General features: G+C 41.9%; 2 protein-coding genes across 4 annotated transcripts; both read left to right on the forward strand.

Moving 5' to 3' along the window:
- The first annotated feature begins 1,052 nt into the window (after positions 1-1,052).
- IFNLR1 (interferon lambda receptor 1) lies at positions 1,053-6,295 on the forward strand. The gene is made up of 7 exons (XM_054802617.1): positions 1,053-1,214; positions 1,883-2,006; positions 2,259-2,440; positions 2,852-2,994; positions 3,552-3,708; positions 4,229-4,356; positions 4,586-6,295. Exons 1-7 carry the CDS (start codon positions 1,157-1,159, stop codon positions 5,507-5,509), a joined length of 1,716 nt encoding a protein of 571 aa, XP_054658592.1. The 5' UTR covers positions 1,053-1,156; the 3' UTR covers positions 5,510-6,295.
- Positions 6,296-9,744: 3,449 nt separating this feature from the next.
- Positions 9,745-17,484, forward strand: IL22RA1 (interleukin 22 receptor subunit alpha 1). Of its 3 annotated transcripts, XM_054802615.1 has the most exons (8): positions 9,745-9,939; positions 10,947-11,051; positions 12,130-12,262; positions 12,985-13,166; positions 14,415-14,599; positions 15,077-15,212; positions 15,461-15,582; positions 16,465-17,484. In XM_054802615.1, exons 3-8 carry the CDS (start codon positions 12,183-12,185, stop codon positions 17,482-17,484), a joined length of 1,725 nt encoding a protein of 574 aa, XP_054658590.1. In that variant the 5' UTR covers positions 9,745-9,939; positions 10,947-11,051; positions 12,130-12,182. The 3 variants fall into 3 exon arrangements, with proteins under 3 accessions (XP_054658590.1, XP_054658591.1, XP_054658589.1); XM_054802616.1 differs by lacking the exon at positions 12,985-13,166; XM_054802614.1 differs by lacking the exon at positions 10,947-11,051.
- Positions 17,485-18,667: the final 1,183 nt, after the last annotated feature.

Here is an 18,667-nt window from a genome sequence, read left to right on the forward strand (position 1 = left end):
GTAACTTCATTCACCCATTTCCTTTCCTCATGGCACAGGCCTGGAGGTGATTGCTATGGGAAGAGCAGGAGAGTAGACATGCCAATCAAACAGCACGACTGCTCCAGCTATTTTTTCCTTCTCCGTGCACACGTTGCAATGGCACAGCTATTCCAAGCACATACGCCTGGGCATGTTGTACTTGGTAGCGTAGCTCATGGCTGAACTGGGATGTTTCCTGCTATGACAAAACTGCTGTCTCCGTGACTTTGCTTTAGGAAGATGTGTGAGGCTGTGACATACAAAAGACAAACACCTTGAGAGTTTCATAGCTGCACATGCTACGGCCAACAGCCAATGTGCTCATTGATAAGGCAGTGCAGGGGTCGAGAACCATCCATGTGTTGGCATAGTCCTGGCAACTGGTCCTAGTCTTGACTGATATTTTTGGGTTGATGACAAATAATTGATAAGAGGTAACTAAGGTATAAGGAAATTGCAGCACTGGCATTCAACAAAACCACAGGATTTATCAGAAGGATCCAGGTCTTTTCATTCCCCCACACTGTGTATGGGGCATTTCTGCAATTTACTTCCCCTCATCTGTAAAGTGGAGTAATTCCCTAACTTCTGAAAAACATTCTTGAACTGGTAACATAAATTAAGAGAAAATCATTGATCTCTTGTAAACACAAGACTATCACAATATCACATACTACTGATTGAATAATGTTTTTATTATTGCTAGGTTATTATCAGATATCTCATGCAGTAAAACCTTATTTGATTTCTATTAATATTTCACAGCCACATAGGTAAATTCCAAAGGTCAATTTTTTAATGAGGTGCCCCACAAGGTGCCTCACACTGTTTTACTGTGTTCCTTTTGCACATAGCCTGTGACAAAGATCAGTTAATGTTACACTGGAGGGCGCAGTACTGCAATCTTTACAACATTTTTGCTTTCATCAAAAGCACTCTCACATACGCTCCTTTCCCAGTTCAATGTGCAGTAGTGCTATATTTGGGCCATACCAGGAAGTGAGGTTGTGCGCATGTGTGCAGTTCATTAACTGCATGCTCCTCCATAATTCATACAACTTAATATAAGAAGGCAACATGGTGAAAAGGTAGCAAGAAAAGAAATATATTACACGTGGAAAAGTTCTACTTCAGCATGTGTACTTGGAGGGTCAGCATCCTGATGGCACTGTGCTTCCTGCGGCAGACTAGAGGTACAGTAGAGCTGTCTTTGTTACTTTTCATTTTGCTATGCTATGTGGCTTTGCTTGTAGGAGGAAAGACGTATACAGGTAAATTTTAAGCAGTTTAAATGGGAATTGTTCACATAAAGTTAAATATTCCACTATAAATAAATGACAATTTAAAATCTGTCTTTAGAATGTGTCTTGTTGAAGGCTAGTGATGTACATATTTACCTATCAGAAACAGTAAGTACCAGGAAAGTGCAAGACATGTCTGATTCATGTCGCTGCATTCAGATCCTATCTGCCTTTGAAGAACTGGGATTGAATGAGCGGTGTGAGCCAGCTCTGTCTGCCTCATCCAGGGGCTGCAAGGTGGGAGCACAAGGGAGTCAGGCTGGAATTTGTGGGGTTATAAACCAGGTCACAGGGAAATCCAGTGAGACCATGGGGGAAGCCACTGAAAATTACAAAATAGGATGGTTCACACAAATGTAGGTCCTACTTCTAAAAGCTGTTGAGATGAAGATATTTTATAAGAGATGAGGAAACATACCTGCTTCCATAGCCAATTTCCAGTCTTAAACGAACTGAGATGCTCTGCCCCAAATCTTGAGACCACCTTGGTCAAAACCAGGTGATATTTCCTTTCCCCAAAGATATTTTAAATCATTCACATAATCTTCCCTTCCAATCAGGTCATGTTCAACTTCCCCCTCCTCAAAATGTTACACTATTGTCAAAGGATTTTGACATGATTTTGACATGGACTCCTGGAGAAGGCTCTCCACCAGATGTGACATACACTGTGAGGTATGAAAGGTAAGCACTTATAAAGGATGTCTGACTGAATGTATGGCACAGGGCAAACATCTATGCATGTATGTTAATCAGTGTCATTATCATCAGTGACCTGGCTGCATCCTTTCACCAATACCAGTCCTTATCTGTCTGGAAAGTGCTCCAAACTCTGAGCAAGATTCGGTACCCATCCTCCAGAGCACTTCCTTCCCTTGCTCTATAAATTATAACAGAACATGTTTAATATTATGGTGTGCTTGTTTCTTCTTTTAGCCAGGAACGCATGGACAAATGGATAAAGGTTCCTCGCTGCAAAAATATTCACAGAACCTCTTGCAATCTGACTTGTGTGCTTCCAAACTTATTTGTTAAAGTCCGGGCTCGAGTAAAAGCTGTTTCTGGACAACTCCAGTCACCATGGGTAGAATCACAATTCAAGGAATACCACTTGGATGGTGAGTGGCTGTTAGGTTACAGCCCTGATGAAAGGACATCCCAACAACAGTGTTGGCATGAGCAAATGAGGAGTAGACCACACACCACAGAAAAAGAAACAGTAACTAGCAGCTTTATGAATGACAGAGATTTGAGTGGACACAAACAACAATAAACCATGATAATTTGAAAATAATTTTTGTAGCAGCTGTCAGAATTTGTTCATCAAGGTGAACAAACTGGCTTCAAGCTTTCCATATCACAGTGGGGGTACGACAGATAAAAAAGAGGAATTCCTTTCTCTTCCTCCTTCCTTTGTGTCTCTGTCACAAGATAACAGTTAAAGTGTAGATCAGTCACAGAAAAGCATTACTTCTATGAAGCTAAGATAGCAGCAAGCACTATTCTTATGTCTGGTCATTCAACTACAGTGGAACTGGCTCCCCCAGTGCTAAACGTGAATGTCAAGGAGAACGTAATCCATGTGAATGCTTCCTTCCCTTTGGCCACCTGTGTGGAGAGTTTCTCTTGGATGTATGACTTGAACCTTTGGGAAGCTGGATCGGAAGACAAGGTCAGTAGAAGTGGCACTTCTTCGATGAAATGGAGGAACGATGCCCAGCTTGAATTGAAATAGCTTCAGATTTCTGGGCAGGGAGGGACTGGATCCAGGGCTGGGAGAAAATGAAATGGCCAAAACAGAGTTAAACCAAAGTCTGAGGAAAAAAGTAGACGTGTGTGTGTGTGTGCATCGTTATTTTATTGGTAGTTCCCTTTCCTATTCTGTTCTTATTTTTATCAGGAAGATGTGATGGGGAGGCTACACTAGAGTCAGTATAACAGGGCAATACCTGAGGTTTAAAACAACTAGTTCAGGTACTGCTAACAGCGTGCCATGGCAGCACAGAGCACAGCACCAGCTGAAAATCCCACCTTAGAATCCGTAAACCCTAGGAGACATGCTTGCTACAAACAGCAAGCAAGACATGAAGTGCATCTCCATGCACCTTCCAACCACTGGAGCCACACAACATGATGAAAAGAATCATGGGCTAAAAAGGTAGAGAAACACTACCAAAATAATGAACGAATTCATCTTTCTAACCCTCTGTTCTTCTTGTTTCTGAACAGAAGCAATACGAAGGTATCTTTAGGAAGAATACAGTGACTATCGACACCACTGCACTTAGAGGCAACTACTGCTTAAGTGCCAGATCTTCCTTCCAAAGCATTGACTTCAAGCACAGCAAATTTTCCCAACCAGTATGTGTGCTATTAAACCCCAAAGGTATGTCCCTGCTGAGGAAAGGATGTGCTGAGACATCCAATGGGATTAGGGCAAGTCAAAAATTTCCATCAAAATTAGCTTTCAACCAAAAAAATGGGCTTCCTGTTAAATGGATTGGTTGGATTTTCTAGTGAAAAGTGTCTGCTTTCTATAGAAACATTAGAAACATTTTAATTTAAAAAAGCCAACCCTGAAATATTTCCTGAAAATCCTGAAATATTGTATTTGAGTTATGCTCACAATGAAATTTTGGGAATATTCAAATTTCTCCTGAAAAATATGTGAATAAAGCATTTTACCTGCTCCAAGTAAGACACTGGCTGGTATCAACATTCATTTCTGACTGTGACTTTGACTTATAATCTGTTCTTAGGCAAGTCTGTTATCATTTTTCTGCATTTGTAAAATAAGGAACTTGAGCCTAATATTTTCTGAGATTTCTGAAAGAAAAGCCAAGTATAACAGCCCATTATTAGTATAAAATTTACTACTAGCAGGAGATTATTTTTGTCTTTTTCAGCAGTGGAATGGGAGTTCCCATTTTCTGCCACAATCCCTGCGTTTGTACTCCTCCTCCTTCTGACAAGTGCCTTCATCATCTCCATGCTGAAACAAGATGCTAAGCGAAAGAAGATACCTCGTGCTTTGGTATGGCCCAAATGCTGGGGTCCCCTCCTGACTCAAACTCTTGCTGATTTTCAGAGGGTAACTGGAGTAGCGTGGGGGAGTTGCATGGGCTCTGCGCTTTTCAGTTTTGCATTCTTAAGTCCCATTATAAGCAAAATTTGATTCTGGCATGTCCTATATCCAAAATTTTCTTTAAAAAGCATCACTAAGAAGTCATTGATCTATGTGTCTTGTTTCTTTTCACTGGTAGGATTTATCTAATTTAAAAGCTGCCAGATCAGACTTTCACTGTGAGCCCAGTGAAAAGGAATTCTTCGGGGACTATCTTACCTGCACAGAGAAGCTAATGCCACAAATGAAGACGAACAAAACTTTAGCAAGAAACAACCTACCGTGGATGGCTTCTTTCCTCTCATCATCATCAGAAGAGGAGGAGGAGGAGGAGGAGGAGGAAGAGGAAGAAGACAGCAGTACTTTCATCCCATACACTGAAATGTCTCAGTTTCCAAAGAGACATCTCAACTGTCAACCATCCACAACAGCTCAGGGGGAAACTAGCTTGGACTCCGGATCTGGAGGTCTCTCTATGGATAGTGAATCTGTGCTTGACCTAAGTACCTTGGGTTTCTCTTTCCTTCCTATGAGAAATAATGAGGTGGACACCTCAGGATCCCAAGAAAATAAGGCGGCATCCCTTTCTCACAGTTTCTCTTTGAGAAGAATATCCCTCACTGATGTGAGATTCCCAAATCCCAGGGAACATGGACAGCATGATACAGACAGGGATGAATCCCTGGAAATGACCCCTCTTCAAACACTGATGGAGGGGATTTGTGCCAAACTTCCAGCCAATGAGCACTACCTGCATAGGAAGGCTCATCATTTCACCAAGTATTACCAGAAACCAATAGTTGATCTGCATGTCCAGATTGGTGAGATGTCCCAGCTCAGTGAGGATCCCAGCACTGAGATGCTCATTTCCTTTCAGACATTACAGGTGGCAGAAGATGAAGGTATTGCAAGTGACTGTGACAGCGAAAATTTTACAGAAGGGACACCTCCCACATCCACGGTGCTAACTGACACATTTGAAACTTCAAATATGGAAGAAAAATATGATCAAAAGTTTAAATTCAAAGGCTACGAGCGTGCACATTACATGGGAAGGAGCTAGAGAACCCTAGCAGTTCTGTGGCATGACTGGAAAATCCTAAAGAGCTCCAGCTATCCAGGCAAGGATACCTAAACAAGAAAAAGGACAAGTAACTGATAGTGGTGCTTTGTATTTATTCACCTAGACAGAGTTTTTTCTACTGATGTCTGGCCTATCAGGGTATATGGCTTTATGTGTATTTTTACTGCTAAGTAACTAATGTACGCTCACCATCCCTCTGTACAAGTACAGCTGTGATAAGGTGTTAAGGCTCTGGTATGAGGCACGCTATTCGAACCCAGCCAGGGGTGAGACATGCAGTGTAGGTATCACATAGCAAACATGCAGTGCCTTGTGTTCACTTGAGACTTCAGAGCAAGGTAACTTTTACATGTAAGTTATGAAAGGCAAAACCACCTCTGAGACAGTAAAAACACAACCCAGACCTCTGTGAAACCATCGGCTGGGTTCTGAAAACGCAGTGTAGTGCCTGCATGTGGATTTTGAGCCAGGATGAACTGCTAACGTTACATTTGCTTCTCTGTAACTGCAAAAAACTACACCTCTGCTTGACTGGAAGTACCTTACAGAGATGTTTAACAACCTTTGCTTTTTGTGGGATGAAAAAATCACCTCAACCTACAGGGATCACCTTCTGTGTTTCAACAGAGTGAACTGAAGTCAAAGTGATAAATGTGAAGCATGTTTATTTATTTTTATATATATACAAATATACTTATTGAAGCTGAAATTCCTCCTGCTGTGCAGAATGTCTGAGAGCTGCTTTATGCAGAGGCAATAATATTTTGATATATAACTCCATGTGTGCGTGTTTTTATGTTTCCCAGAACTACAAAGGGTGACTGCAGCTCATCCTGAAAAACATTACATTTTAAAACAGGATCCCATCATGGGCTTCTTAATGCTATGGTTTGAGGGGAATACTATGAGACTTCCCAGCCAGGTCACAGAAAGACCAGGACTGTGACCATCTTTCTGAGCAAAGAATCAAATCAGAAGTCCACAAGCAAAAGGCACAAGAGAGACAAGGCCTCCCTTGACCAGCCAATACTGACCTTTTCAGTGTATTTTTAATTTGTGCTCTTCCCATCTCACAGAAACATACTCTCCCATTTTATTCCAGTAAAAGGACATACAGAAAAGCAAAGCATTAAAAGAAAGACACACAACAGCCATTCTCTGCATTCAGAAAGTTGCCTCAGATGAGGGAAGGGTGTTGACGGAGGGTATTAAAGCTGACATCTTCAGAGAATCAGGAGAACAATATTAGAAAGAGGCAAGAGGGGGTGACAGGAGGGGCTGGGAACTACTTTGAAAGAGGAAAGCAAGAGGTACTAATTAAGGTCCTGATTTAAAGTAAAAAGGGGAGGTGGGAGAAAAGATTCATCAACTAGAATTTTCCTTTTTTTTTTCTTATCTGTCCTCCACAAAGTGTCCTTAGGTACATCCTGCATTGTAATCCATCCTGTTCATTTAGAAAGATCAGCACTCATTTTCTTGTGCAATCAAGGAAAACCCCCCAGGCTTTGAGTTACAGGAAGCTCTGAAGTTGTGTAACTTCTACAGAATTATTTTGACATGTCACAGCTCTGCAAACAGGGCCTGGGATCAGTTCTTTGTCTCCTCCAGGTTTGCTCAGGATGGAAGCTGAGGAAAAGGCTGCAGGCCAGGTGAGCTGTACTGGAGGAGGCAGCATCCCACTCCTCCATGTCTTTTTTCACCATGGCTTGAGACTTGCTTTCCACTGCAAAAAGGTCAGCCAGAGCACAGTGCTCCCTCTTCCAGAGCACTATGTGTCCATATCTTACACCTTACTTAACAGTTGTACCTGTGTAATGAGAAAAGCAGCTCTCCTCTCTCATTGGAAGAAGTATGACCCAGTCAACCAAAAAACCTGGACATTGCTCCTCTACTGGATAAGTGCGAGAGCTGGAATCAAATCTCCTACGTCCCTGGATCAGCAGTCACTAGGCTTCATGCAGTTCTCACAGAGTGGGGCTCTGCAGCCTGAGCCCTGCAGCAGCTCAGAGGAGATAACCACCTTGGTCTTTTTGGCCTTAATCTACTATCTTTGCAAATCTCAGGCATGCAAGATCTTTCTCTTCTTTGCCAAGCTGTGCCAAGTTACAAGCAGAGTTCCATGGAAAATCTGTGTTACGAACCTCTCAGTCTGTTTTTGTCCTTAGGAACTAATTTCTGATATACACTCGGGGTCTACAGTTTGGAAGTTGAAAGCCAAGTGTTTAATTTTAAACTTCGAATTAATTAATTTAATTTTAAACTTTTGGAGATCGTCAGGTACCTAAAGATTCAGAGAGGTGTTTCCTGGTAACATCTCTCTGGAAATAAGGGCAGAAATGTTTTAAGTTATATTCTCAAAACTAAAGTCTCAGGTGCAGTACAATGTCCCTCACCTCTGCCCTATCATGGGTTATCACACAGCAGAAGCATGAGGTAGTGACATGAAGGAAGGAAAAAAATGGAAATACTTTAGCAAGCTATTCAGGAAACACCCTAACAAAGAGTTGTACTTAATTAGATGTAGGCCATACTGGTGGATAGGTGTGTCTTGTTAAATAAACCTGTGAGGCTTCTGCGTTTGTCCGAGTGAGATGAGAAAGACGAAATGCCAGCGATGCATCAGTGGCATGGTCTGAAGCATACAGCCCCGTTAATAATTGAAGCAGGGCAGGGAACAGAAACAACCTCAGGAACAGGAAATCCATGAGATGAAGGAGTAAGCAGAAGGGCTAGTAATTTCTATCACAGGTTTGGCCGCAAGAATAGAATAGCGAAAGTAGTGTGCTTTCAGCTTCAGAAGTACGCATGGTTTGTATTTTGATTAAATGGGCTGCAGGTGTGATGCTGCTTCTGGGACTCACTTGTAATAATAAGAAAAAAATCTAGCATTTAGGAGCTTTAAATAGGCTTTAGACAATATAAGAGCACTGCTTGTAAGGAATTAGTTGAATGTGCAGCTGTCCTATGTGGTTTAGAGCAGATCTTTCTGTTAAGGCTTTTCTAGGGCTGAAGCGATCACAATTTGAACAGTTTCCAGTGCTCAGGACAGTCCAGTTGGTTTTGCTTTGTTGGAACCTCAGCTTTATGCAATGGTCCCAGGCAAAACTGAGGACTACGAACAGTTAGGACCATGGGATAAAGTGAGCTAGAGAAATAAGCCAGGGAGGTTATCCAGTCTGTGCCAAGGGAACAGCTACACTGTAAAAATTCAAAAGCAGTGGCTAAGGGAGTTTCATAAGCCTCAGATGCAGGTTGTATGCGTGAAGCTTTCTCCGCTTAGGAGAGGTAAATGTTGGGTAAAATAAGCAGCATGTAGCTGTACCAGTTCTTCAGATGTTACACACATCTGGTGGTTCTAAATCCACATCTCTTGGAGACAGGCAACTAGTTTTCACTTTTGACAAAAGAAGGAAATGCCTCTCCCTCTTCAGAGAAAAGCCTGAAAATGTAAGTTAACAATGCCCTGAAAAACTGAGAACGCTATGAAAAAGTAACTATATCTCTTTCTTTTTTGGATTTCATACGAACTCCCAGTTCTTACCATATGGCATTCACGATACTTGGAACAGAGCCTTGTATTGCAAGCAGCCACAAAGATAAGCTGTAGGTCTACAGAGGCCTCTGAGAAAAGCCACAGGACAGCACATGCTCCTCCTACGGAAAGGCGACCTCCTTCCTCCAAAGGAGAGAACCTCTGCAGCCACCTGGTAGTGCAGAGTCATGGCAGACTTGAGGAGCTTGTGCTCTGCCCAGTAAGCAGCAGGGCTACATGACAGTTAGTCATTTGGCTCCCATCCAAGGCCAGTATGAACAACAGAAAAGCTTAAAACCTAGTGATCTGGCTGACTTTCATTTTAAGAAAGTATTCAAAGGTATTTCCTAAGGAAATAGGTGTCTTGCTCGCGGCAGTTATAAAACCAACGAGGTGTACAGCACTAGGTTTTAATTTCTAGAGTTTTAACAGGTCAAAGTTACCTGACCAGAAAAGCAAGCCCCAAAACTGAGAAACCTCAGTGAGGGATTCCAGGCAGGGAGCTCTTTATCACCAAAATGGTATTTGGCTCTCTTTCAAAAACTCGGGATTTTCTAAGCCTCTGGCTTGTGCACCTTTGTACACTTAGGTGTGTATACTCCAAAGGGGAGAGGCGATTCTGGTTTTACTCTTACATTCTCTCTCACACATGCGCACACATCTTTAGCTGGTGATCTCAGATCCGAATGCAGGCGGGATAGTAGCTCTGCAGCCTGTTACTGGGCAACAAATCCAACCTGGCCTCACAAATAAGAATTTATCTCATGTAAAAGGTGATTCACCTGTACACAGGATCAACTGCCTGCTCTCCCAGCCCAGCTTGCATAGTTATTCATGAAGCAATTTCTGATCGTCTTGGCTGTATTTTCAGTGCTCGGTAAGTCCTGACTTCTTTCCTATCACCAATAATGGTTGTTTCTGTTTGATCCTGTGGTATGGGAGGTAGCTCAATCATGTTTATAGAGAAAAGACCTAAAGAATGAGCTGTTGTTTGAGGTTGTTCAAAAGGTCTCTTCCGTGTTTCCCTCTCCCTTTAATATTTTCAAAGTACTGTTGGTGTGCTCAGTGCTTTAAGGATTAGTAGGGAGAAGAAAAGATTCCTTGACTTCAAAGCGTTTGCCACTGATGTGTTACAACCCAAATCCTACAGGAGTAAAGGATATTCATTGACTTCAGGGGGCTTTGGATCAGTCCCCCTGTGTCTTAAGTGGAGACGCAAATGAATAGAAGAACAGCCCTGATTTTAAAAGAGGTACAAACAAATAATGTATCCCTAAAAGCCATTTAATCCTACTCCAGATGTGGCAAATGTACTCCTGGGTGAATCAAGGGTAAACTTGGTATGTTTTCAAATGCCAGGTTTTCAGCAAGCAGCCTTATTATTCATCTGCCTTTGTGCCCATGATCTTACACTGTAGGGAAGGAGCCTTCAAAAGCTTCTAAAACAGAGGGACTCCCACGCTGTGAGATATCCTGGGTTTTCCCTGCCTGCACTTGCCTGTTCTTGCGTTATGCTGCTTTGCATAACTCTGTTTTAATATGGATGAATGTGGGAAGACAGAGATTTCCTACTTCTGATATGATCAGAGTACCGGTGACACAGTTTTCAGGGTGGCCAGACAGGGAAACCCACCCACTTTATACCGACTGCTGCTTTTCTGCCTCACCAGGAAGATTGTGCTTGAGCCTTGCATGAGCCGAGGCAAGTGTAGAACTGCAGAGGAGGTCAGGACACAATTTGGACTAGACTGCAATCCATTCTGCGTTGCTTCCCTGCCAAAATGCCGTACACAACAAGACTGAGAGCTGGAGCTATGTCTTTATGCCTAATTCTCCTATACAGCACGCTAGTTTAAACTGCTGACACTCAGTTTTCCTCCACAGAGGCAGCTGGAGGGAAAGTGAGCGAGGATCCAGGAACTAGTGTGGTTTAGTCCCTGCTCATCCACAACCGCTCAATGTGATCTTGTCCAAGTCACCCCCATTCTGGTACACAGTTTTCCCATCTGTAAAACTTTTACTTGCTTATCACACCATTTTTTCATTGAGGTGGGGCTCATTGATTTTGAGTGTCCATTTACAAGCACCATAATGTGACTGTTCATTTTCAGCAAGTGCAGGCTGAAGCCCACACAAATTCAAGGTGTTCATCAATACTGCAAACCAAGAGTTGAGTAATGTATAAATTATCTGTCTTTGAGGATTTCTCTATAATTCAAATTTACAGAGTTTATCAATTCTGAAGGTTACTCTCCAAGTTAGAAGGTCTTGTGAATCACCATTGAGAAAATTTTGCACTGTGTATTCTCATGACGGAGAGCGCCAAGTCTCTGGGACACTCTTCTGCAACGTCTGCTCGCAGCCAGTTTGCTGCAGGTGGATCATGGTGGTATTCTGCTCTGCAGAGGCAGCTCAGACCAGCGGCATGTTTGTCATGTCTGCTTCCTAAAGCCAGAAGCCGCTCCCCATGGGGAAGAGGCATAGGGCTCAGAAAGTAAGAACCTTAGTTGTTTGTTTTCACCATGGCACACCCAGATCAGAGTCCAGCCATCAGGTCCTTGCTTGTCACTCTGTACAGGCAGTCTCCATCCAATAAAACATGGAGCATGAGAGGTTAATGACAGTCACATCTTCCATGATGTGAAGCTGATCTCAGTATATGACTTCCCTGAGTCTGGGCAGAAAGCAGAAACATTCATAGACATGAACCTAACCTTGAAAACAGGTTGCTGTTCTTATTTTTCCAGCCATTTAACTGCCTTAAAAGAAACCTGATAAGGAACTCAAAGACTGTGTTTCTGTCTCTGAGTTTTTGAAGTTTTTCTGTAAAAATTCCTGACTTACATTTCTTTCGGATGAGTCAACAAACACTTTATACAGTGATGTGTTCAGGGTTTGAATTCCTTTTCTATTCAAGCTTCTGCTTTACAGCCCATCTCTACCAAACTGGAATTGGCATACCTGATATTTCTGTTCACTAAAAGGCTGAGCAGCGTTGGACCCATATTCATCGGAGGGCTGAGATGCCAGAATATGCATTTTAATACTGGTTTCTCTGTTCCCCTAGGCACTGTGACTGCAGAGAGGTCACCATGTCTGAAACGTGCAGCATTTTCTTCTATGAACTTTGAGAACATCCTGACGTGGGAAACTGAAGCAGATACTCCCCCTGGCACTGTATTTGATGTCCAATATAAACAGTATGTGAAGTTTGCTTTTTTTGGAGTTCTGTTGTTCTTAGGGCCACTGTTCTCAGACAGAGAAGGGCCAAGAAAGTTGATTTTGCTGTTTCTGCTGCTTGTTTTACTGTTATGAAAATGGTTCTTAGACAAGAACTCAATAAAGGACAGGATTATTTAAACTGGTAGATGATGCTCAGTTAAGCAAATACTTTTACATCTTGGCTTGCCAGCACTACTCCATTACTGAGCTACTCTTTGCCTTCAGCAACTTCCTTCTCTCTGTTCTGTAGTTTCCTCACTGTAAATACAGGTAATAGCAATTCTCTTCCTCTGGTTCAGTCACTAAAGCTAAGAGAAATCAAACTAATGCTACACAATAGCTTTGTTGCATTTGAGTAGGTCTACAAACTCTGCAGCAAACTTGCATTGCAGTCATTCCGTGTCAGAGCTGGGCAAAGAACCCCAGAGTTGCTGACTTACAGGACACTCCTGTGTGTGCCTTGAAATAAGCTGCACTTCCTCGAGGCAATATCCACGCAGAAACCATCAACAGGAACGGATTAAGGGCTGTATTCCAGGGGAAGTTTCTCTGCCACTCCATTCCCCACCACTTGCTAATTGCAATAATGAATTTAAAAACTACTAAAAGCTGGCAAAACAGCCTGTTTGGATCATTCTGGAGAAGGGTTGTATTGCATCTGTTCTACCAAACAGACTAAAAGGGGTTTTTTTGTTCTAAGGTATGGAGAAAAAGTCTGGCTTAACAAGCGTGAGTGCCAAAGTATCACGCAGCCTTTCTGCAATCTCACTCGTGAAACAGAAAACTTCACGGAGCATTACTACGCCAGGGTGAGGGCCTCTGGCCAGAACTACTGCTCCTCCAACTGGGTGCGCTCAGAAAGATTTGAACCCAGAAAAGAGAGTACGTACCACTGCTGAAATCTATTAAATCCTGGTTGCTAGGGATTCATTCCAAGTCTCACTGATGTTTAGGACAGCATTTCCTCTAATTTCAGTATTGCAAGACTTTGTGCTTGATAGGAAGGGAGTGAAGCTCTGAAGAAGGCTTGTTATTGGGCAAGGAAGCGAATGAGGAAATGGGCAGAGCCTTCCCTGAGGTCCGACACCAAAGTGGGATTAGAGGAGAAAAGGAAAAGCCAGATGTCCTTGAAGGAAGAACTACTACTAAGGCTGATGAGAGGGAGAAAGAAACTAGCAAGAGACATGATGAGCAACCTGAGGACAGCCAGTGATACAGTCATAGAAGCTATGAAATGTGAACTCCTGAAAATCAGGATAAGCAGCCAGACCAATGGATACTTAACACTCCCAACCACCAAGTGAGCTCTACCGCGGAAACAAAACATAGCCTTTGGGAATTCTCTTATTAGCTCTGTGTCTAAAATTTTCCCACTGCATATTTGTCAAGAATAATTCAAGGTGGCATTAGCAGTCAATGATTATGAAAAGCCTTCATATTTGTGCACAGAATAAGCTTTGAAAGAGCCACAAGTTGCTTTGATCATTGAACATTCGCTTTTCATTGCAGCATAAGCATTAGCACCCACGGTGAGGTGATCCAATCCCCCAGAGCCATTCTTTACAGTTTGCCAGTTTTGAGATAGATGGCCCTGGAGAAATACTGAATGCTGCTTTTAAATATGTTGTTATAGATTGGGTTAAATCTCTGTTTAAATGCTGGATATCGCATATGCCTTCCACTGAAGATAACTGTAAATACAAAAGAGCTGAACTACGCTAAAGACAAAATCTGATGTAGGATGGGAATAGGAATTTAGATGTCAGTTAACTGAGTGCCCCATGGTGGGATTTCACACTCATCACACGCTCCTGAAGGAGGATGTCCATGTGCAGGATAGGGAAGCAACACGGAAACAGTGAGAGCACAATCCTAAGGAGAAGCCAGGGGAGAGAATTTCTAGGGACAAATACTGGCTAAAGGTGGCAGAATGCTGAGGGAAGACAGTATCTCCAGTTGCTTGATTCCTCCTATGCTCAGTGAAATACAGCTCAAATACCTTTTTGTAGATAAACGGAAGTAATAATTTCCAGTGAGTCCGGGGTGTGTGTATAAGATGTGTATAAGATGATCCGATAACGTATCAGCTTTAATCTTAACAGCTGACACTGCCTGTTCTATGTTTTCTAGCTATTATTGGAGCACCAGAAGTAGAGTATATTCCTTATGTACGATCCATAAAGTTTCTTATACGGCCCCCCTATACTCCACTGAGAGGTGAGGATGACCACCAGCTAACCATAGAGGACATTTATAGCAAATTCGGTGCTGTTGATTATCACTTAACAATATTCAACCAAAGGACACACCAAAAGGTAAAGCACAACCTCAGGCCACTAGCCCACTGACTTTTGTAAATCACATTTCATGTAAAATGGAGAAGGACAACAGAGTTTATATGTGATGGATGAGATTTCTGATGTACAAGGGAAAACCTCAGAGTCTTTGACTCTCAGTAGGCAAGAGGAACTTTAAGCATTCCTCTAAAACTCTGGAAAAGAAACTGGAGTTTCCCAGGGTACTATATAAGTAGCAAAAAGTAAAACTGCTGGTGACTAAAAAAATAGAATGTCTTAATTACTTCAAGTCTTAAGGAACTGAAATGCAAAAATTAAATACAGTAACAGTAGAAAGCAAATTATATATTTAGAATTCCATATATACAGAACTATTATAGTCCTATAACACCTTATTAGTAAATAAAATTTTATGCTGAATTTTGCAATCTGATTTGAAGAAAACATATGCATTTAATCTTTCTAAAATACAGAATTTGCCTTTATTTTACATAGTGGACAAAGAATGAGCAAAACAAAGAATTTGAAATTTCCAACTTGGATCCAGACACTGAATATAATGGAACAGTATATATACATCTCCTCCAGAGAAGCAGCAGATCTCAAGTATTTTGCGTTAAAACACTAGCAGGTGAGGCTGTTAATTCTGCTCATTTAAAAGTCCAGCTCGGATATTGGATATACAAAAGAGCCTGATTTTCAGCTGGTATAAAACAACATAGCTGTGCTAAAGATCTTGAAACAACACTGACTTTCCTAATTGAAAAATCTAGTCCTATGAGACTAGACCTATAAAATCATTTCACTAATATCATGCAGTTTTTCTAATCCAACTCTCTGAAGCTACATTTTCCACTTGTTCCCTTCCCCACTAACCAGACAACACGTGGCTTCTCTACTGTTTCGTGGCACTTGTATTCTGTGCTGTGCTGGTGTTTGCTGCAATTTGCTGTGTGATCTACAAATACATCAAGCAACACAGTGCACAGCCTATGTCTTTGGTAAGTGTTCTTTCTTAAGCCATTGCAGCAAATCTTTAAAATGCTCAGGACTATGTGCATGCACTTAAACAGCATTGCTAATTGAGGAGGAGGAATGAGCAGACAGGAGAATTGTCTAGGCAATCACTGCAGTTTAAATCTGGTCATCCTATCACAGGTAGAGAAACTTTGTTACAGGAAGTTGTAAAGTAAGACAGCAAAGAGGTCTGCAGACTTGAAGAATCTTGGTTATTCTATTAATGGAAATAAACTGTATTGTCACTACAGGAGAGCAGGGCTCTATACTTATATTTTAGAAGAGCTCTCAAAATCCAGAATCCCAGAAGTTCCCTTTCCTCTCCTCTTAAATCTAAAATTTTCATAAGTTTTTAAAGTTTTGGTTTCCAGTTTTTAAGTGACCCAAGAAGATGGATGCTCAGAACTTCCCCCAAATTGGGCGCCTTTAAAGGAGATATCAGGTTAGGCAACTAAAACCTGAGGCATCCTAAATCACTAGTTCCTCTTGAAACTCTGGGCCTTCTCACCTATCCTTCACCTCCTGTAGCAAGCACTGGTTCTGCATGCTAAATGAACTTAGGGGCAATCTATTTCCATGCTCCAGGGCTAAGGCCAAATTTTGCAAAAGTTAAAGGAGAATTTTTTCTTCCTCATATTTTAGGATTGCACAGTTGCCATGATGCATAATGAGAGATGTCTGTATTCCCCTGAAGCATGATTCCACAGGAAAAAAAAAAACAGAGTTCTTTTGTCAACAGAGCGGATCCCTGGTCATTACTGGCTTTTAGTGATATTTCTCCCAAGAAAATTTTAAAGAATCTAAAGCAAACCTTCAAAGTCACAGCTTCTTGTTAATAACTCCTGTTTGTCTATCTACTTCAACAGGATTTCAGAGGGATTTCATCATTCCAGCCGCTTACACTGACAGTGGAGCATATTATAAAGCCCATTAATTTATCCAAACCTTCAGTTCTCATCCCTGAAGTGCAGTTATCACAGATCAGCCAACATTTGGACAGAGCACTGGAGCCACCATGGTCTTTCCGTCCACCAGAAATTGTCTATCAGCAACAGATGGATGCACTGACATTCCAGCTAGCCGCTCAGCCGCCCTGCTTGGCAAGCACAGCTCCCACTGGTTACACTCCTCAAATAGCCGAGGAAAGTGTTCCTACTGCTGCATCCAGCAAAATACTGCCCGTAACCTATGGGGTGTGTGTCGAAGGCAGAGACCATGTTGACAAGAAGAATTTGCAGCCAAACCAAATTCTAAAGGAAGTTTCTCCAGATAGTCCTGTTGGTGGAAAGCTCATAACTCAGATGCTGGGCCACACCTGCAGCGATTGGAATTACAAAGAACAGAGGCCAAACTTGGCATTGTGGAACAGCAGTGACACAAGAGAGTCAGTTCTTTTACAGGGGAGCCCCGGGCATACACAGGAACTGCTGTTGCAGACTGATGGGATGAAAAGTAAAGTGCATGTGTCCCAGCTGTCACTGTCTTTGCTGGAACAAGGAGGATGCTATAGACGACAGACAGTAGAACTGCCACTGTTACTGTCTTCAGTGAAAGTTGACACAGACTGTGTTGCAGAGGATGAATTGCTGTCATCTCTGTCAGCAGCTCTCCCCCTCTTAGTCAGTTCTGGTAAAAACTTCCCTGGAGAGAACAACACGGAGCAGTGGCTGTTGCCAGATTCTTTCTCACATTCTGGAAATAAATTGCAGTTCCTAGAGACTCAAGAAACAGAAATGTTAACAGCAACAAAGGAGCTAAGCTGCACAAAACTGAATAATGTTGTGTCCCAAGACACTATCTCAGATGGGGACAATGGCACTCCTCTCACTATGCTGTTCAAAGATTTGGACTTAAAAGTACTGTGGGATCAGGATGAAAACACATAATTTTATTAGGATTACTTAATTTTATTAGGAAGAGTTAATTTTATTAAAATCCATATTATATTTGCTTGCATGAAATAGTAGTCTACCCTGCAAACAGTACAATGCAAATAACATAGCTAGTCTTGGATGTATTAACATGGCACGGAGTTGTCAGACTGCTTGTCCATCATTCTGGAGGAAATTGTGGAGATACGTGCCTTTTCTTACCTAATTACTTCTTGGTACACTGCAATACTGTATCTTTGCATTTAAGTAATAGGTCTTTATTTCTTGGATATTCTTCAAATTGCTTATGAATTGGACTACTTTAAAAGCTAAGTTAAGATTCAAGTTCAAATTCTGGATTCAGCTTACTGAAAATTTAGCGAAGTTCACAACCGAAATGGATTTGCTCTTTACCAACACCAAAGATCCAGGTCCAACATATTTCCACCCTTTGAAGAAGTTCAAGTGCAGATGTATGGAAAAGATAAGACAATTAAATGTATTATGGCACAGTAAAAGAATTAAATATATATTGGTGCTCTACCCTTGGATATATGATTTGTGCACAACAATAGGCTACTTCCATGAAATGGATTTTGTCTTTAAAACAGTCATCAAAACTGTGGTAATAGCTCCTGATGCAGCAATTCTGTCAAACTACACATCCCGTATCCTGCTGTGCTCTTTAATGCTTGGAGAGAGATAAAGTCTTTTTCATCTCTGCAACAGATTACTGCAGTGTTGGCCCAGTCCTGACGTATTTCTCAGGTGCTGTTCACTTCTTTCTCTGACATAGTCACACATTCTCTTCTTCCCTTGAAATCCCCAAGGACAAAGCAGCTAGGATCACATTCCACATAGGCAGGAATGTGAGGATTTACGCTAATCTCAGTTCAGCCCTCAATCTCAATTTACACTAATCTCAATTCATGCACTCAGTAATCTACAAAGGAGACTAGGGAGGTCTTGAGCTGCTTCCTCCCACCCTTCACAGACATTGTTGATGAGGAACATGCTTCATTGACATGACAGAGAGGAGTCTATGATTGTCCTCCTCTGCTCCTGTTACCAGCACACCCAACCTCCAGGGCTGGAATGAACCAAACCCAATGTAAACCGAGAGCCAAATTCCTTTAGCGCTGCACCTTTACCAAAAGCAAGCTAAATGGTATTTATTCAGGGGACAGAGGAGGCAACT

The sequence above is a fragment of the Grus americana genome, chromosome 23, assembly GCF_028858705.1.
Source record: "Grus americana isolate bGruAme1 chromosome 23, bGruAme1.mat, whole genome shotgun sequence".
Taxonomy (NCBI): Eukaryota; Metazoa; Chordata; class Aves; order Gruiformes; family Gruidae; genus Grus; species Grus americana.